We start from the raw sequence: 19,953 nt of genomic DNA on the forward strand, positions 1-19,953 counted from the left end.
ACCTGTTTCCAGTAGTGCCTACAAAGGAGAACATCAAAAGGCCACAACAGTCACCAAGCAATTAAAAAAAATAAGGCTAAGGCCAAAGATTAAGTAAAATGCACTTCAGAGGTGGAGCCAGCAGCAGAAAGCTGGACAAGGTCAGGCCAAGCCTGTAGTTCACCTCTGGGCTTGGGCTGGCCAGATTCAGCTCTAAACTGCTGGCTTTGGAGGTAGAGCGCTCAGCTTAAAGCTGAATGTGGCCAGGTCAAGCCCGCAGTCGAACACTGGACTCAGCCTGGCTGGGCTCAATGTTCAACTCTGTACCTGCCTCTGGACCACACATGGGTCTCGGAGACACCAGGCGTTGTGGGTTCAGCTCTGTGCCACCTGCGACCTCTCAGATCCATGTGGAGTCCGGAGGCAAATGTATTTTTCAGGTTCAGATTTAATAACCTGAAATTTTGTGAAAAAAACCTAATAAACCCCAAAAATACCAATAATTTTTTTTGCCCCACCCTAGTAGGTAGCAATAACACAATCAAAATTCCCACAACTCTAGAAATATTACACTCTAGAAATAGCAAGAAGTATCTCTTTTGTAGAGCCAATAATCCAATCTGTATACACATTTTAATGCAACATACATTCCTTTCTGTTGATTTCAAACTGGGACATTAACTGTATAAATATAAGACAAAAGGTTTAATTTATGTCAGACTTTCTTCCTTGCACTGATAGCCCTGCACAGGTCCAGAAGGGGAATTATTCACCCACTTACAAGTGAGAATTAAGAAAGTGCCACATGAAATATCCCCCTGGCATAGTACAGAGGGAAGCTATTTCTTGACTACACCCTCCAGGAGTAAGAGAGCTCTACCGCTGAGGTTCATTACAATGGTTTAAACTGCTATGATGGTACACTCTGCAGTCAGCACGAACATACTCCAGGAGTCCAGCAGAGAAGGGATCATGCTTCAAGTAATACACATGGGAACCTGAAATAAATTTGCAGGGAGGGTGCACCCCCCCTTTAGTTTCATCACCCCTTTCTCCTCCTTCCCTTCTCTGTCAACCTATCTCTGCTCTAATTTTCCTTCCACTTCTTCTCTGACAATCATCCCATTTCCCTCTTTGCTTATTCCCCTCTCCTGCCACCCCATGTCTGTCTCTCTTCCACCTTCCACCATGGCTTATTTTTTTCTTCCTGTTTTTTCTGTAACTTTCCCCCCCCCCACACACCTACCGTCATTTCCTTGCTCTCTCTTTCTCTCTCCCCATTCATTCATTCATTCATTCATTCATTCATTCATTCATTCATTCATTCATTCATTCATTCATTCATTCATTCATTCATTCATTCTCCCCCCTCCCCCAATCCTTGCCCCCAAATTACTCCCTTTTCCCACCAGTGACTTGAATCCTGCCCGCTGCTGTGGGAGAGGTCTCTCACGACCTGCTTTCCTGGCCTGTCATCCCACCAGCCCTACTCCAGTTTCCTGGCTAGGGTTTCTCCAAACAGTCTGCATAGCTCCCTTGCTGAGGTCTGTCAGCAGCAACCTTTGCACCCCAGTGGTGGGAGGAGGATGCCTGGTGTTGGTGGCAGCAGAGGACTGTTCACAGCTCTGCTGCCTCTATACCTCAGACACCATCAAGGACACAAAACAATGGTCAGAGGGAGCACTTCTCCTCCCACCTCTGGATTCCCCACCCTCAGCACTGCTTCCTCACTCAGAGGGTTCTGAGGAGTCAAGGTTGGCAGCAGGTGGGGACCTGAAAGAAACTTGTGGGGAGGGTATATCCCTCCTTGTTTTCACACTCCTCTTTTCCCCTCTTCTCTATCAACCTGTTCCCTCTCTATGTCAACTGGTGGCTTCCCCCAAGTTTATAGAAAAAATGTCCTTTCTTTCCATCTGGTTCCAATCTGTGGATTTACAGATCTGCAGATCAGGGTTAAGTTGGCTATTAGGATATACAAGTGGGAACTTCCAAGGACTTTGGGGAGATAGTTCCTCTTTTCCTTCCCTGAAAGCCCCCAAAGCTCTTCATTCCCTCCTTCCTACCAACTCCTCAAGGAGTTGTAGGGGCACATCACTTTCCCCTGTATCCCTTTCCCTACATTGTTTCCCCTTCCCCTGACTCAGTTCTGCTTTCTCAGCCATTCACCAACCCTTTATCTGCCTCCCATCTTCAGCTATATTTATTATTTATTTACTTCATTTATACCCCACCAAGAAGCTTACATTATTCTCCTCTCCTATCTTACATCCAACATAGAGAACTTCCATGGTTCTTGAATTCTTTTTTCTTACCTGGTTCACTATCTATTTGTGTCAACACATCCTCTATGGAGTCTTCACTCCTCAGGGTTTCTGGATCAGGGGGTGAATAGCCACGGGATCGACACCAATGTACAACCTGTTTAGTTTTCAGGGGGCTATTACTATGAAATTTTGGGTGCTTCTCTATGATTTCTTGGAGGATTTTCCTTACTGTCAATGCTCGTTGCCACTGCAGAGGTAAAAAAGCAACACAAAACATACTCACATTTTACAAGATGAGAGTGATAATGATACCACTTGTTTTGGTAGTTTAGGGAAACAGTGGTCTGAATGTTCTTCCTCACAGGGTCAAGCAAGAATCATGGATTCTGTTGCAGGATTGTTATTTAGAATTACATTCTTCACAAAATATTTTAACTGTAAATATATCATCTGTAAACCAGACTTCTTTTCCGTCACTCCTACTACACTTCAAAACCATTCCAAACAGAAGAGGCACTTATTTTGTGGAAGTTTAAACCTCACTTACACATCACTGATTTCGTTCGTTGATAGCGATGCAATTTGTTGTCTAGTTTGGCTTGTAGCCACTGACTTTGAATCAGCACCATAAGAGCCAGACTGTAAGTAACATGTAATTTGGATCAGGGCTCAAGTTCAGTACGTGTTTCTCTCTTCATCCACACTGTTTTTCCAACTTCAACCACACACATACTTGTCCCAGAAAGAATAGGCACCATACATGTACTTAGATGTCCCTCCAAGCCATGGGGCAAACAGATCCAGGGAATACTGGCAACAGAAATATGGTATATAAGTACACGGGAGGGGAAGAAAGTGTGTTGGTACCTGTCCAAATCAGGCCCATTCGTGGATAGTTATATACCAACATCCCATCTGCTCAATCTCTAAATGCACAAGTGCCCAGGCTCTAATCCACAGCACAAGTTAGCAAAAACCCATTATATCTAGAAGTACCCTTTACAAATAAACGTAATCACACTCAGATTGTCTGATATTTAATTTGCTAAAGGCTTTGCAAGTTTATGATGGCTTTGATGGCATTTAGTTTTCACTCGTAGCATCTGAGAACAATGCCAGTCTTGTTTGAGTGCTTGCCCTGCCTCTCTGCATTCTGCACGTAATAGGACAAAACAGAAAAAAGAAAAAGCACAACAAATACTGAAAACTGAATGAAAAGCAATTTCTGAGCCTCAAAGTCCAGTCCAACAACTACACAGGGCCATTTTCTTTGTCGTGTGATGAAGTAATAACAGTGGGAACATTAAAGCGAAGGCGGCTTCATTGTGTGGATGCTACTACTACAGGTCTTTCTTGCTCTTCAAGAAAGCTTTTAAGACATATTAAATATTATTGTGACAGAGAGTTACATTTATTATAGAGACTGATGGGGAGATATTTAAGTTGATCGCTCCCCCCCAGAATGGTTAAACTTACAGAAACAAAATTCACTGAATAATGAAAGAAACAACAGCTTCATTTAACTTGTGCACAGGGCTTTCACGTATTGAAGCCACTTTGCACATATTGGCTTGGATCCAAACAACCATGTGTGCAAAGCATGTGGATTTTCCCTGTATTCTCCTCCCCCTCAAGTACCCCTTTTGACTGCTGGACAGAGGGTCCACTGCAGTGAAGAGTGGGAAGGGAGTCAAACAGGCCCACTCCTCCCTCAGTTGAATGTACAATGCACTGATAAAAGAGGATGGGGGGCTTTTTGTTCATGCAAGTCCTGCTACTCAGCTTCCTGGCTGTCAAAAGTGTGTGTGTGTGGGGGGGGGGGGGGGGGCAGCAGAAACATAGACCCAAGACTTTATCTCAAGAGGCTGAAACTTTAAAAGAGCAATGCTGCCATTTAAACAACACTTCATATTTTACAATATTACATATAACTAGAAATGTAATTCCAATGTATTTACATTTTACCCAACTAAAATCTTATAAAATAAAGCAAATCAATACTGAAAACAAGTAGAAATGCTCTGTAGAGAGACAAAAGGCCTTTGAAGGAGATTTTAGAAACCATCCCATCCCACCATTATCCATCCATCCATCCATCCATCCATCCATCCATCCATCCATCCATCCATCCATCCATCCATCCATCCATCCATCCATCCATCCATCCATCCATCCATCCATCCATCCATCCATCCATCCATCCATCCATCCATCCATCCATCCATCCATCCATCCATCCATCCATCCATCCATCCATCCATCCATCCATCCATCCATCCATCCCAAATTTTCAGTAAGCCATTTCTTCTGGTTTTTAATTTTGTTGATAAGAACAAATGAAAAAGATTACCTCAGCAGCTCTCCGTTTCCCAATATTCCAGCTATAATATTGTTCCACTGAACTGGCACAGAAAACATTAGCATCCTCAGCTAAACAGCAAGGAGAAAAATACACATACACCTCAAATATTGTCTTTTAAAAGCTCCGAAAGAAAATTCAATTTGTGATTAGTTATTTTTGAAACGTTCTCTCAAAGAGAGAACACCCACTAAACATTAGGATTATTTAATGCATTTTAAAGGTAGAGAAATGAAATTTATACAGAGATCTCAAAGTGGCTGCACCTCTCAATCCTGGGTGCTTTAAAAGGAGGAACCAGTAAGATTTATCAGGAGGAGCACTATATGAACAAGAAAGTTCTTTAATTGCTGAGCATCCCTCCGAAGATGGGACTCTTGTATGACAGTCTGGTCACTGGAGAGAACTGGAAATCTTTGTGGGAATTTTTAGGGGATAAAATAAGTCTGTGCAGTTGGAAGTACTGTGAGAAGATCTTCAGCCAGCTGAAAACAGGCCAGGCTGGTGGGGTGGGGCCAGGCCTGGTGAGGAGGGGCAAGGGAGGAAGGGGGCGTGGGCATTTTTTTGCGCCACCCAGGCACGCACCCCCACACCATTGGTGAAGATTTCTAGAATCATTGCTCTGGGAAACAGGAGACTGACTAAAGTAGTACTGAAATACACTTTTTTCACAGGCAGGAATGGTTTTCCATTCTCTTTCCTCAAAGAGAGGATGCGTAATATAATCAGACTCTCCTAGGGGTATCATATACGTCATATCATATGAACAGCTATAAGAAATTGTCAGCTTTTAAACAGCAGGCACTTTGCCTTAGCCAGGAAGGACCCAACTGCTCTAGTGGCTCAAAAAATGGAATCTCATCAGCAGTGCCAGAAAAAGTCACTGCCCTCATTTGTAAAGTTGGGCAGAGGAAAAACACTTTTAAACAAGCTGGGGGGAAACCTGGAACTTTGACAATAGAACTATTCATTTCCAACCTGTCGTTTGGTGGATTCAAGAATCCACAAATCTAATAAAAGAGAAAAATACCATAATGTAAAAGTTATAACGGAGGTATGTTTATAGTCACAAGCAAATACAGTGCTACCTCTTCCAAGCATGGGGCCCATATAATTACACTGCTTTTTAAAAAGAGGCAATACATTTAGTTATTTATTAAAAACATTTTTATGCTACCTGTCCACCCAAACAGGGTTTACAAGGAGGCATCCTGATCTATTTTACACCATATTGTTAACTATAAAATTTCCAAAAGTAAATCTAAGTCTACCCATAATGTATTGCTTTATTGTGATTCTCAAGATTCTTACTTTTCTCATGAATTAATGGAACTTTCTTTACTATTGCTGTTAAGAGTTGCTGGAGGTTGTCTAAATATTCTGTCCTGTAAAGTACAAAGAATTAGTGCTTTTACAGAGTGACATATCATATGCATGTATAAACAGCAAGGACACACACACTTTGCCAGCAAGATACTTTTCTAGGCCCATGTTCGGCTGATGAAATTATGTTTGGCTAATGAAATTCAAACACATAAAGGACAAACATCACACATGTAGCTCTCACAGATCGTTGCGAGACAAAGGCAATTTCTTTTCCTCAGGGGTTATCTTCCCTGAGTTAAATGCTTTCAGAAAGTGTTCTTTTTCTTGCTTCCAAACAGTACTGTGGGACATTTATGAAGCTGTGCCAAAAACAGGGAAACCACAAAATCCCATCCCTGTGTGGAAGCCACCAAATATATGATTTAAGAGTATTTTGCTTTAATGCCCTGATTCACAATAATATGAATTAAGCTTCCAGCACTACACCCTGCAAATAGCTGATGTTGGGGCTGCACAATCTAACAGCATATTGTCAGGCGGCCTCCTCAGATTTTTGCCTCTGCTCTAAAGCATGGGATATCTGACAGTGCTGTCTACTGACCAAGGGCCTACACAAACATCCAGCCTAAGTAATCTTTGACATTTAGGATTAAAGCTCAGTTATTTCACCTGGAAGGAAATTTCAGTTCATGCCAGCAGGGCTTGTATTATTAGCAGGAAGTGTTGGAATAAGGAGGCTCTAGTCACTTCCCATCTGCTGAAATCTAAATGTCCTATTAAATGGTCACCCAACCTCTCTACAACATGCAGGGCTATCTTAATGTAGGGGCATTCTGGGCAGATGTCTGGGCAGATACAAGCATAGGGGCCCCATGCTAATTAATTTATGTTGTGACTTGCTGTCAATAAATAAATACTACACTAAACTATAAATATTTGATACTGGAAAATGAATATTTAGTGTGTGTTTTACTAAAGACAATGAACAATATTAATGTTGGTTTTAGTGGGTTTTCCGGACTGTGTGGTCGTGGTCTGGTTGATCTTGTTCCTAACATTTCGCCTGTATCTGTGGCTGGCATCTTCAGAGGTGTATCACAGAGAAAAGTGATACACCTCTGAAGATGCCAGACACAGATGCAGGTGAAATGTTAGGAACAAGTTCCACCAGACCAAGGCCACACAGCCTGGAAAACCCACCAAAACCATTAAATCCTTTGACAAAACAATATTAATGTTAATTTTTATGTGAATATTGGCATTCGCCTCTGATTTAGTATTACAGTCACCTCTGCAACCACACGTGCATGCATGTGTACGTATCTCACACACTACATAACATAGCAGATGCTTCAACTCACTTGACAGTTAATAGCAATGATATTGCTTATGTTTATATGACATTGGTTATTAGAGATGGAATCTGAGATTCATTAGGAACACTTGTAGGGTAAGCACGTAGTAGTTATTCAAGATTACAGATTTATCAACCATTTACTTTTTTGCTCCTGTGAGTGGCTGCATAGAAAGGAGCCCCAGTGCACTGCTTTGCCCAGGGGCCTATAATGATGTTAAGACAGCCCAGCCAACATGCTCTCCACTGTACAATAATACAGTTAGAAAGAAGACATTACCTGATGATGTAATTTCCAAGTTCAGAACTCTCCTCAGCTTTTACTGACACCTGATTATCTTGGGAGACCACAGCACCGCAGCTCTGTCCTGCAGAATCAGGCTCCAGCTTAACTTCAGAAGACAATTAATAGTTTAAAAAGTTTACCAGGAATTGTAAAGCCCGTCAGACACAGAAAAGCAACTGTGTATTAGCCAACTTCTTCCGTTGATTAGGAAAGGCTTCAAAATGCTTTGAAGTTTTACATGTATTTTTAGCCACAGAATGGGACCTGGTACTAGATGTTTACAAAAATTAGTCTCTCCGGGGACTGTTTTAGTAAGCAACCAGCAACATCTGCTGCTGTCCTGTGGGTGTAAAATTGAACATATCACTGAGACAGTTTTAAAACTTCTGAATGTTCCTTTAAAGCCTCCACCTGAAGCTGCTTCAACATGGAAATTTCCACTTCTCCCATCATGGGCAGCAGGAAGGCCTCTCCCTTTAAAGCGGATACAAAATAAGCCATTTTCAATCCAGTTTTAAAAGAAAATCAGGGGGTGGCAGCCCATGAAGCGTTCAAATGGATGTTTCTCCTGTAGCCACTACCACAAGTGGGGTGGCAACAAAGCTAAGCACTGCTTTCAAAATGGTCGAGCCCCATGCCACCCCCCACCCTTTCAGACTTTTAAAAGGCACACTTCCTTTTTCTGGCTGCAAGGCACCCTATGCAATCGCTATCACTCTATGCTTTTAAGCAGGTTTGATAGAGGAGTGGGAGCAGCAAGCACAGCACAGACTCCTTCTTGCCCATTTGTACCCCACTTGCTGCTGCCACCATAGCAGGGGTGCATTTTTGTACCTCTGTGTAGATACAGAATCACAGAAAGAAGACTGGAAACAAGTGGGGTTATGATGAGCAGCAGTATGTATAGCACTGGGGAATTTTCTTTTGAGACACACTGAACAAAATCTCTCACACAAGCACATTTCTATCCTATCCTTTCAGAAAACACTTCTGTGAAAGACAGCAGTTGCTGCAGAAGCACATGTGTTAAAACTTCATTAACAGTATGCTTGGAATCCCCCCCGCCCCACCACCAAGCAAAGATATTGCCGAAATTAGTATTGAAACTAACGAAATTAAAGCTGAATCAGTTTTACGACAAAACGTACACAGAAAATGCACCCCGCCCCCCCAAATACTCTTTAGTAAACTGTAATAGAGGAACAGGAACACAGACATACAAACTCTTGTGCATATCCTGCTCTAGTATCTTTGGAAGATTTATCTGTTACCTGGGCCGTTCTGATAGAATGGCCTATTGCTATATGGGCATTTGTCAGGAACATGTCAGGTTTTGTTCTTCTCTAATGGAAACTCCACCACAGACTTGAGTCATGCTCAAGAGACGGCTAAGGGATCACTTTATTATAGCAGTAAGCATTCCACAATCACCTCATCCCCCAAAGCTTCCAAGAGATTTGATCACAACAACAAATAATTTTACCTTTAGCAACTGGCAGCAAATCAGTGCTGGTCGCTACTGAAGTAGTGGAAGTTACAGGTGTGACAGAAGACCCTTTGCTAGAAGAAAGCGACTGTATCACTAGAGGAGGACAAAGAAGAAAATTGGAAACTTGGCTAGCTGGTTCTTTTCCACATTAGAACCCTGTCTCTGTTTGACAATTACTTTTTAAATTCTTGGTAGAGGGTTTATTTCTTATTTCATTTTATTTTATGCCACCTCTCCAGAAACCTGCTCAAAAAACCTTTACAAATAAAATCATCACAAACAATCTATGTAAAAACAGAAAAAGCCATCACAAAACAAGCCAAGTCACTCAGAACAGAAGGAAAGACTATTCTGTGGCCTTTTTAAACCTGAGTTTGCTCAGTATTAATGAAGTGCAATATGTATCACATAATGTCAAGTCATATGGCTATCAATCTTGATCTTCCTTGATCTGAGATGGCAAATGCCTTAGCAGACCAGGTGATCGGGAACAGCAGCAGCAGAAGGCCATTGCTTTCACGCCCTTGAGCTCCCAAAGATATCTAGTGGGCCACTGCGGGTAGCAGAGAGCTGAACTAGATGGACTCTGGTCTGGTCCAGCAGGCTTGTTCTTATGTTCTTAAATGCATTCACACATACAGTTGGCCGTGTCATATTGCATTTTACCTTTGTTCACAGGCATCAGTATAGTCTGAACTCCTCCAGAAGCAGTGCTTGCACCCAACTGCTTGAGCTGGCTTGGCACTGTCAGAACAGCTTGCTGTGGGCTATTCTGACTGGAGTGGATTTTTAACAACCCTAGGATGGAAGCAGCATTTTTAAAAAGTTCTTCAAGATTATGAAGTCAGCTATCTACTCATCAACCCTGAGAACTACTGCCTCTGCCCCAAAGCAGTATGGGTACATGGTGATCAAATCAGGACCTCAAGTCAAAAGATCATCAATAGCAAAAGATTGACAATAATGTTAAATGGGAAGCTCTTTGATATGAAATGTATACGCTACAAGGACTCCCCCTCCTAATTTGTCTAAAGCTATGTAATATTGAAAGTAAGGCTGATAATCCATCAAGAACTGAAGTCCATTGGCAAGAGCTTCATGGGGAATTTAAAAAAATGCAGATGAATCATGCAGGGAGGTCCTACTGAAGATATTCACGCTTGTGACTAGATTATATTCAAACTATAAATCTGCAATACATTTTCTCTAATTGTAACTCTCACAGGCAACTGTAACCAACAGGAACATCTTCAGTCTCACCATATACATAGTTCTGGTTTACCTTAGGAGTTGTAGGTCTTCTAACCCGTTTTAGTGGCAAGTTATAGTGGCAAGTAACTCAATAGCTATATCTGAACTAACATATTAAAAGGGTATAAATGTTTGCCTTTCCACCATCACAAATGTTTATTGTGGGTTTATTTATTTTACTTTACTTACATTCTGCCATTTTCCCTAAAGAGAACTATTCCTGAGGGGACTTACATTATTCTCTCCTCCATTTTATCCCCTGCGAAGTAGGTTTACAGGCCGCAGTTGATATAAGCGTGAAGGTGCTACTCTAAAATACATCTTCAACCAGCCATTCCATGAACTTCTCTGGGAACATTAAAGAGAACTTGTTAGCAGATGAGTTTGACTAGCGTATGAATAGCTGTAATTGGCTTCTCAAAGCCATGCATCGTATAAGATGACTGGCTCACATACAAGGGCCTGTGTGTCTGTTTGCTAAATTGCAATGAGGTTTTCTTTTATCTTAAGAGCTGGGGGTAGGAGTTCTCCTCTTAAGGGTCTATTTCTCTCTTTCTGTTGCTCAGAACAGACAGCTCTGCTGGAACTCGTCCAATATGGGTATGTCCTGGCAATCACACAACTGCCACCATTTTTAAGTGGCTTGAACAAGGACTTTCAGCAACTGGGTAACTGAAGTATGAACATGCTTTGTCTCTTGAAGGCAGATTCCACATGGGCAAAAAACAGTGGTGTGAAAATGGTGTAAAATGGTTTAAAACGGTGTAAAAGGGTTTTCACACCGCTGTTTTTGGCCCATGCGGAATCCACCTAAGGCAGTGGTGGCGAACCTATGGCACGGGTGCCAGAGGTGGCACTCGGAGCCCTCTCTGTGAGCACGTGCAAACAGAGTGCCCCCCCCCCCCACACATCTAGGCTGGCCTGGGCCGCTGGGCTCAATGATTAGCATTAAACCTAAGACCTACTTTTGGGGAAGCAGTGTAGGTAACCCTGTTAAGTGCTGTTAAACCCCACTGATTTTCATGCAAAGAACTAAAGTGCGATCCTTTACCTGGAAGTAAAATCAGTTGCTGGCAATGGGGCTTGCTTCTGAGTAAACCCTCCTAGGGTCGTGATTCACCCATTGGAAGCGTTGCACGGTTGCTTCAAAGCAAAGCCACCAATTACCACCAAACATACTCCCGAGTAACGCAAACCTTGGAGCCAACTGTTTTTTCTAAACTAAAACCTCAGTATTCAGGTTAAATTGCCGTGTTGGCACTTTGCGATAAATAACTGGGTTTTGGGTTGCAATTTGGGCACTCGGTCTCGAAAAGGTTCGCCATCACTGACCTAAGGGATAAAGAAACTTGGCTTTTTAATGCAAGTATACGCATGCCTTCTTTATATACCTCCTTTCCTGTAACATTTACTGAAAGTACCTATGGATAGGAGAGCCAGTGTGGAGTAGTGGTCAGAGTGTCAGACTAGGAGACTGGTCTGAATCTCCACTTGTGCCATGGAAACTTTCTGGATGATCTTGGGCCGGTCACATACTTTCAGCCTAACCTACCTCACAGGGTGGTTGTGAGGATAAAATGGAGGAGAGGACAATGATGTAGGCTGTTTTGAGTCCTCATTAGGGAAAACAGCAGTTATAAATGAAGCAAATAAAATTCATAAACAGAACAAATTTTAATTTCAGCAACCACTCATGAATTTAACACTAAGCACTACTAGCAAAAAAGTAAATTTGGTATATAGAAGGGACTAAGGCATCCTTGGAGATCTTGATAGTAAATAATCATTAGTATATAATAATTTTATAACAGCTATTTAACAAAGTAGCAATTGCCAATTATGCTTCCCTTGTGATTTTTCAATTTTTTAAACAGATAAACTGCATGCATAAGGTTAGTAAGGTAGAAGTATAGCCTTTCAGGCCCTGGATCTTTAACACCCCAATCTACAATATGAAGATAACCCAGGCCTTCTCTACAGAACTGCTTTAAGGAGCTCCCAAAGGCACCTGGTGGGCCACTGCGAGTAGCAGAGTGCTGGACTAGATGGACTCTGGTCTGATCCAGCAGGCTAGTTCTTATGTTCTTATTACAAGGCAATCTTTGTGGAATTCTCTGAATGTTATACTAATATAAGTATTACTATTGGTCTGGGTCCTGAGTTGTCAGGGCAAACAAATAAATAAGTATGGGAAATAGAACAACAAAAATCAAATATTACAATTAATGCTACATGCTGATAGTCAGAGCCAAGAAAAGGATTTATACCTGATACTGCAGTTTTCCCAGATGCAGGAGCTGGGGTTGTCACCCAAGAAGCAATGCTAACAACTGCAGTTGCACTTGTTTTATTTGGTGGAGCAGAGGCTGCCTGTGCTGGGTTGAGAGAAACTTGCTGTTGCTGCTGCCCAGCGGACTTCACTGCAGAGTTTGCAGCTGGAGATGAGCTGGAGCTTGCATTGTCTCCTTGCTGCATTAAAATGAGGAGAGATAGCAGTCAAATTTCCCCTATTTTAATGGATTAACACATACACAGGGACTATTTAACTCTTTCTCTGTTACTGTTTCCTTCACTTCAATCACCCTCCACCACCTAGTTGCTGTTATCCCTATGGGGGGGAGGGGAGGGGGGAAAGTATACATTGTGAATAGACTGTGGGAAACATGAGCGTGTGCTTAAACTTTGTCTTCCAGAAACAGAATATTCTGATCTGGGTGCACTTTCTTGCACAATCCTTGCTTCGCTGAATAACTGTACCTGCAAGCTTAGCAGAGATATATCCAATCAGCTCACCTGTGTAACTCCATTTGATGGAAGTGTGACGGCTGAAGTTGCTGCTGTGGTAATCACACCACCAGACACTCTCAGCACAGTAGTACCTGGCTTTGAGAGTTGTGATGACGTCGGAACGGATTTCAGTGTATTGTCTGATATTTTCATCAGTGATGTTTGTCCACCAGAAGCCGCCTGTGAAATTAAAGGAATGTAAGAATTGGGGGGGGGGGGGGGGACAGCCTACAGATGGACAAGGGGGTGTAGAGGTTAAGAGTGGCAGCCTCTAATCTGGAGAAGTGGGTTTGATACCCCACTCCTCCAAACTAAGACTACTGGGTATCCTTGGACCAGTCACAGAGCTCTCAGAGCTCTCTCAGCGCCACCAACCTCACAAAGTGCTTGTTTAGGGGGGTGAGGTGGAGGAAGTGACTGCAAACCACTCTGAGGTTTCTTTGAGACAGTAGAGAAAAATGGGAGCTGCCCTTAAAATTCCTGGACTGGACCTCAGAACATGAATTCCAAGAATGGATTCTAAGTAAAGAGATCTCATTTTTCAGGAAAGCGGCTCACTAATTCAGTAAAGTGGATATGAACATGGATGGTGACAGAAGGGATATCTGTTCTGTATTTTCTCACATTTTAGGATTCTCCCTGATGAACAGAACAACTCAGAATGCATTTGGTTCTTCTTTCAATTTAACTATTTCCATTTAATTAAATTTAAATCTGCAGTCTCTGTTGATTGACTACCTCTCTCCTGTTGTGCTACGCTGATGAATATAAAAAGATAGGCTGGCTTAAACAAGACGTTAGCAAGCTGCCAGTAAGGGAATAGATGCCTACACCTGCATCTCTCACAACTGGAAGGCTGTAACTTGCATCCAACAGAGTATTTCTGCAGGTTGAAGGATTTCTGTCCACACAGTACAAGCCCCTCCAATGCCACTGCAAAACGTCTCCCCTGCTGCCACTGTGTGAGAAAAGATGCTGAATTAGATGGTCTGAACAAGCAGGGACCTTCTTACATTCTTAGGAGGACTAAAAAACAGCCAACTTTCCAAATTAACATGCTGGTAATTTAAGAGGCAATTCAGAGGCCCTACTTCAGATGACTCTGCCTTCACAGGTAAGCTGAGTGGCAACAATGCTTCTTGGCAACAGAATGGGGGCTGGACAATATACCATTAGGGCACATGTTGTTGCCCATTTGTTCTGCACTTTTAGCTTGTATTTTTATATTTATTTTTGTTTCTCCTATTTTTTGCTGCTTTGGGAGCTTATGTGGGAAAGCATGATAAAAATTCTTCAATAAATTAAAAATGGAACTAGGTGATCAGCATGCCAATCTTAGCAATTACCTGTGCAAATAAAGTAGCAGTTTTGTGTCCAGTTATTACTTTCAATGCCTGATGTCCTTGCGCAGACGATGTTCCAGCACCCGTATTACTAAGAACTACTGTCCCCGTTGCCACTTGCTTTGCAGAGCTCGGCTGAGACGGCTGGCCAACTAAAAATGTGCCCTGGACCAAAAGGAAGAAACAGTTACAGTTAATTCCCACCTCCAGTGACAAGAAACTGTGCAGAAGTGGATTTGTGAGAAATCAGAAATTGCTTAAGTATGGCCCCTAAGACATGAATTCTGAAAACCATTTTGTTCCATGAGTATCCCATAGCACAATTATCTTGGGTAAACAGCACTTTAGTTTAAGAAAACTGATGCAACTGCTCTTGGTAATATATTTAACATAAGGCATAAGGTGTATTTTATCATAAAGAGTAATCAACAGCTTCTTGTCACACAACAATAGATCGAGGCCTAGTATTAAAAAAAAGGCAAAACGCAGATCTGATACCACACATCCCAGCCACCTCATGTTGTGCACAGAGAAAGGAAACTCCCTAGACTCAGACCAAGGAGGAAGTCTGCTCCAAGTTGTTTCTGTGGGTAAAGGGAAGATTATGTTGATTTCTGCTGCCCAGCTGTCTTTCACTAGCTCATTCCATCTCACCAGTCTCCCTCTGATGCTAACTGTAAAAAAGGCTGGAGGCTAAAGTTAGAGGTGGAAAGCAGCGACAATAATCAGAGAACTGAAGCAATATAAAACAGACCTGGATGGGAGATGTTATTCTCTCCATAATCAGAGGCCAGCAATGTGCAGATGAGCTTTATGCTGACTGACCTGAGGCGTTTGTTTAAGGATGTAAGATGTGTAGGTGAGATGCTGAGATAAGCCGGTGCTTGTGCTTTGAGTTCCTCCACCTCCACTTGTGGAAGACCCTGACTGGAGATCTGGACCAAAGAACAAAACAGTCATACATTCAGTTTAGCATAGCCCTGTTATAATTGTTATTGTGCGACAATGGAATAGAATGTGAAAAGCAAGACTACCACAATAAATGGGAAAGCCACCGTGGAATCTGCTGGCATTTTCTTATTGTTAAAAAGGAACTGCAGGGAGAAATTTAGATGGGCTCTGGGGGAAGAGACAGTTTACCCCTCTCACCAGCTGTTTCTCTAAGGCCGTTTCTGCACGGCCGTGGAGGCGCCTCCACGCCGGCAGAATTCTCGCCGGCGTGGAGGTGGAGGCCGTTCGCATGCAAGCATGCGGGCGGCCTCCAGAGAGGCCGGCAGACGGCAGGCGGCTCCGCACGGAGCCGCCTCTTCCCCCTTCCCCGTCCCACTCACCATGTCCCTGTCATCGGCCTGCTGGCGTCGCAGCCCCGCCCACGCTGCCCTCCGACCTCCAGGGGTCGGAGGACAGCGTGGGCGGGCTGCGACGGCCAGCAGGCAAAGACGGGGACCCGGTGAATGGGGCGAAAACTGGCGTGTTCCCGGCGGTGCTGTTCGCACCGCGCCGCCGGGAACACGCTTTCCCCTCAAAAACAACCCTTTAAAGGGTTGTTTTTTAGGGCGGCCTGATGCTGCCCTGGGGGAGGGGGAGCGCAGTCAGGTCGGCGCTGCTGCGTTGCAGCAGCGCCGCCTGTGCGAACGGCGGCCTGGGGGCGGCGTTTTTACCGCCCCCAGGGCGTCATTTTTGGCCCGTGCAGAAAGGGCCTAATACAAAACTGCCTCCCAGAGCTGCAATTAGTCATGTTAGGGAATACCTGTCCTTTCTCTTTAAACATAACTGATCAATAGCTCAAGGAGGGAGATGATTTCGATCAAAGAACTGGTTACTTCTTGCTGCACCACCCCCACAACTGCCTTATAATGTTAATGAAAATATTGGAAAAAATTTGATCATGGGTCTGCCATGCAACATGCTGCTTAGCCCTTAGATGATGCTATCCTTGTTTAGCTAGGCAAGACTACATTTATAGCTCAATATTTTCCCTTGGAAAGACTAACTGGCATTATTTGTAGCTCGCAGAATGGCTCCTTGTGGTATAAGCAGCAGTTTTCCTTTCCCAGAAGGGTTCTTGCTGTTTGTGGTAAGATAGAGTTTTGTGCCAGGTGGTAGATTTGCCAAGTTTGCCAAGTTAGTGGCTGGTAACTGCAGTGTTGCCATCACTAGAAGGAAAAAAAAGAAAAAGAAAACACTTTTCAGGATTCCAGAAACCAGCCGTTTACAAATATACTCTCTCGGTAAGGGACAAAAATCAGTAACAGTAAATTTTTCAATGATGATTTCCACAAAGGAAAACTCTGTGTGATTTCCCTGTTACTGTGCAACTGCCGATAAAGTCCAAAGGCAATGGAACTACTGAATGATAGGTTTTCCTGCAGTTCAAGACGCCCGCCCCCGCCCCCACCCCCTGGGTGCTACATCACTTATGGCAACCAAGATCTTTCTCAAAACTTCACAGCACAGCAGGTTTGAAAAAGATCAGAAAAAGCTGGGAAACCCCTGGGAGTTGCAAGAATGTACTATGAAGCAAGAAAAAACCTGCATCCCAACAGGTCTGAATCCAGAGTAGAAAACCTGTGTGGATTCTGTATTTGTTATATTTTTACAGTACTTACAAGTTTTCTCTGAAAATCATATTGGGATGACAACCACTATGACAGTATAATTTGTTATATTTGAATGAATGTGAATTTCACTTCACACAGTAAGGAAAAAACATACCTCTATTTAGAGACTTTACAAGTTCAGTTAGCAATGGGGAAAATAGAACCAAACTGTTGTTTTAAAACACTCTTATGTATGTATGTATGTATGTATGTATGTATGTATGTATGTATGTATGTATGTATGTATGTATGTATGTATGCATGCATTTATTTATTTACTGATTGATTGGTTTTGTATACCGCCCTACCCCTGGAGGACTTTGGGCGGTGAACAACATAGTTTCCCTTTACAGCACATACAAACAAAACCCCATTAAATTAAAAACACAGCGGTAAAGTTAACAAAAATGACGTCAGGCAATAAACCCTCATTAAAGCCCTCCCAAAGAGGGGGGAAGCAAAACAAAAAGGTGGGTCCTGTAGATGGTAAAGGGAACTCCGAACCGGAGGAATAAAAGGGGGCACTTCAATCAACGGCTGGACACTCCAAAAGCCCGGTGGAACAACTCAGTCTTGCAGGCCCTGCGGAATTCACCAAGATCCTGCAGGGTCTGGACAGTTGTAGGGAGAGTGTTTCACCAGGCAGGGGCCAGGGCTGAGAAGGCCCTGGCCCGAGTGGAGCCCATCTGCATCATTGAGGGTCTGGGAACCACCAGCAAATTGTAGGGACATATGGGGTAATGCGGTCCCAAAGGTACGAGGGTCCCAGGCTGCGTAAGGCCTTAAAGGTCAACACCCACATCTTGAAGATGATTCGGAATTCAACTGGAAGCCAATTGGAACTCAGCTAACACAGGAATAATTCTCCATAGGTCTCTGCTTTAAGTATGTATGCCACATGTTGCTTGCAATAGCTGAATATTCTATAAAGAATAAACTTGTAGCTCAAAAGGACAGGAGATCAGATCTGGAGAACAGGAGAGGATGAATGCCAAACAAACCCCTTATCAAAAGCAGTACAATAAAGGAAGCAAATAGCAATATGGTTCTAAGGGGCAAAGATCATTAATAGAAAGAGATCCACAAAAAGGAAAACAAAAACTGAAAGGTCAAAGGTAACACGAGGGGGGAAAGACAGCTGAAGAGCTGGAAGATTTGCTAAGGGAAAAATTTTTGAACATGGAATTGATTTTATTTTACTATATTTAAATCCAGCTCTCCCCATCTGTGTAACTTTATGCCTGTTGCACTTTCAGCGGGGAAAGATAAAGAAACATGCTGTTACATGGGTGCAATCTGGTGTTTATTTCATTTGATTCCCTGTCCCTAGGCAATAGTTACAACATAAATAGGCTAGTGCAAACAGGGTCTTTCATAGCCCCACCTAGCATCTTATACAGAGCTCCTTCTAAGCTCCAAACATTGATGTTTTCAAAAGAACCATCACTGCTTTCTCCTTACTAGTTAATCTTATACAATTGTTTCAGAAGATGCACAAATCACTTTTACCTGATCCTTGGGTTCCGCTTTTGGGAACTCCTGTTGATGGAACCTGAGCCTTTGTTAAAGTCTGCACAGGCTGGGCAAGAATAGTTCCCCCACCGCCGCTCACGATCGCTTTGGCTACTCCTTGCGTTACAACTTGTTTTGTGCCAACTGTCTTTGCTGCTGTTGGGTTGGACTTTGCCACTAGTATCTGCCCACCGCCAATAGCCACAGCTTGCTTGACAGTTGCAGGTACAGCAGACCCGACTGGAACACCAACAACCTGCAACAAAATATATGCACGGTTTATATGACACTAGCTGCTGGATTAAAGAATCTGAACTAGTAGCTCCACAGAACGGACCTGAAGGGGTAATTATCTAGGAACAGCTATTTCATAGTTAGATGATGAGTTACCTCCCTGCACAATCAAGAACACTGTTGTATTAGAAGAGGATTATTGGAGGCAGCATAGAATGGTTACAATGCAAAAACAGATCCCCCCATACCTTGGATGGTGTGGAGCCCTCTCCTGTGCTCACAATCTGTTTCTGAGGTGACAAAGCAATCATGTGACTTCCTTTTACAGTGACATACTGTGGCACGGATATCTGAGAAGCAGTCCCAGCCGGTGGTGCTGGAGATTGCTGGGGCAGTTCTCCAGGCTCTTGCTTTATTATCACCTTTAAATAATAAAAGCACAAGGTGAAGTTTCACCAAAAAAGGACATTGGCCTTTTACAAGGAATGCTGAGGCTGCCAGATGGAACATGAATAGGAGTAATGTAGATGATAGGAGTAACTGTCCTTCAAAAATCCACAAAATCTTTTTTCCCCCATGTGCTCAGCTGTTAGTTTCAACAGAAGACAAGCAACTAAACACATCAAACAAAAATAAACTTGCTTTGCATTGAAAGAGGTACATGTTAGTCATAAAAGCATTTCTGAACTCTGGCCACACTGGAAGCTAAACACCTCCTACAAAATCCTATTAACTATATAATGCAGACTACTAACTATTTGTCAAAAGAAGTGAAAGGAAACTTCATAAGATTATCCATTCTATGCACAGCATAGAAGAAACTATACAGTATCAAAACAGATTATTTCATTAAAGAGACCAACTAGATAGAAGCAAGCTCGTAACGATCAATTAGCAGCTTTTACAACCTTGTGAGGCATTCAGATACTAACTGAACATTTCATTAGACACAGCGATCAGTGATTACATCAATGGCTTAAAAATGTACAGCTTACCTTGATGTAAACCCCAAGCAGCAAACATTCAGTAAACGTTTTAAAATTTGGCAGCTACTGTACTCAAAGTGATTGGGTGGGGACAGGGGGACAGAAAACAGTAATCTGGAAGGAAAGGCAGTAGAATGACGCTGCCAGAGCCCCACAAAGCTAGAATAAAGAGACATTTTCTCC

The 19,953-nt window shown here is 42.8% G+C and overlaps 1 protein-coding gene across 1 annotated transcript in view; it reads right to left on the reverse strand.

The window, feature by feature from the left end:
- The window catches only part of YEATS2 (YEATS domain containing 2), a gene marked incomplete at its 5' end in the record, with an annotated part of 36,853 nt that overhangs the window by 6,346 nt on the left and 10,554 nt on the right, over nucleotides 1-19,953 (reverse strand). The window contains 13 exons of the mRNA XM_048506902.1: nucleotides 2,292-2,490; nucleotides 4,594-4,673; nucleotides 5,914-5,987; nucleotides 7,563-7,674; nucleotides 9,052-9,150; nucleotides 9,724-9,855; nucleotides 12,576-12,777; nucleotides 13,102-13,275; nucleotides 14,442-14,603; nucleotides 15,264-15,373; nucleotides 16,433-16,594; nucleotides 18,548-18,806; nucleotides 19,033-19,206. Coding sequence (XP_048362859.1) covers nucleotides 2,292-2,490; nucleotides 4,594-4,673; nucleotides 5,914-5,987; nucleotides 7,563-7,674; nucleotides 9,052-9,150; nucleotides 9,724-9,855; nucleotides 12,576-12,777; nucleotides 13,102-13,275; nucleotides 14,442-14,603; nucleotides 15,264-15,373; nucleotides 16,433-16,594; nucleotides 18,548-18,806; nucleotides 19,033-19,206 — 1,939 coding nt within the window. The remainder of the gene's footprint in view (nucleotides 1-2,291; nucleotides 2,491-4,593; nucleotides 4,674-5,913; nucleotides 5,988-7,562; nucleotides 7,675-9,051; nucleotides 9,151-9,723; nucleotides 9,856-12,575; nucleotides 12,778-13,101; nucleotides 13,276-14,441; nucleotides 14,604-15,263; nucleotides 15,374-16,432; nucleotides 16,595-18,547; nucleotides 18,807-19,032; nucleotides 19,207-19,953) is intronic.

Source organism: Sphaerodactylus townsendi, linkage group LG08, assembly GCF_021028975.2.
Source record: "Sphaerodactylus townsendi isolate TG3544 linkage group LG08, MPM_Stown_v2.3, whole genome shotgun sequence".
Classification (NCBI taxonomy): Eukaryota; Metazoa; Chordata; class Lepidosauria; order Squamata; family Sphaerodactylidae; genus Sphaerodactylus; species Sphaerodactylus townsendi.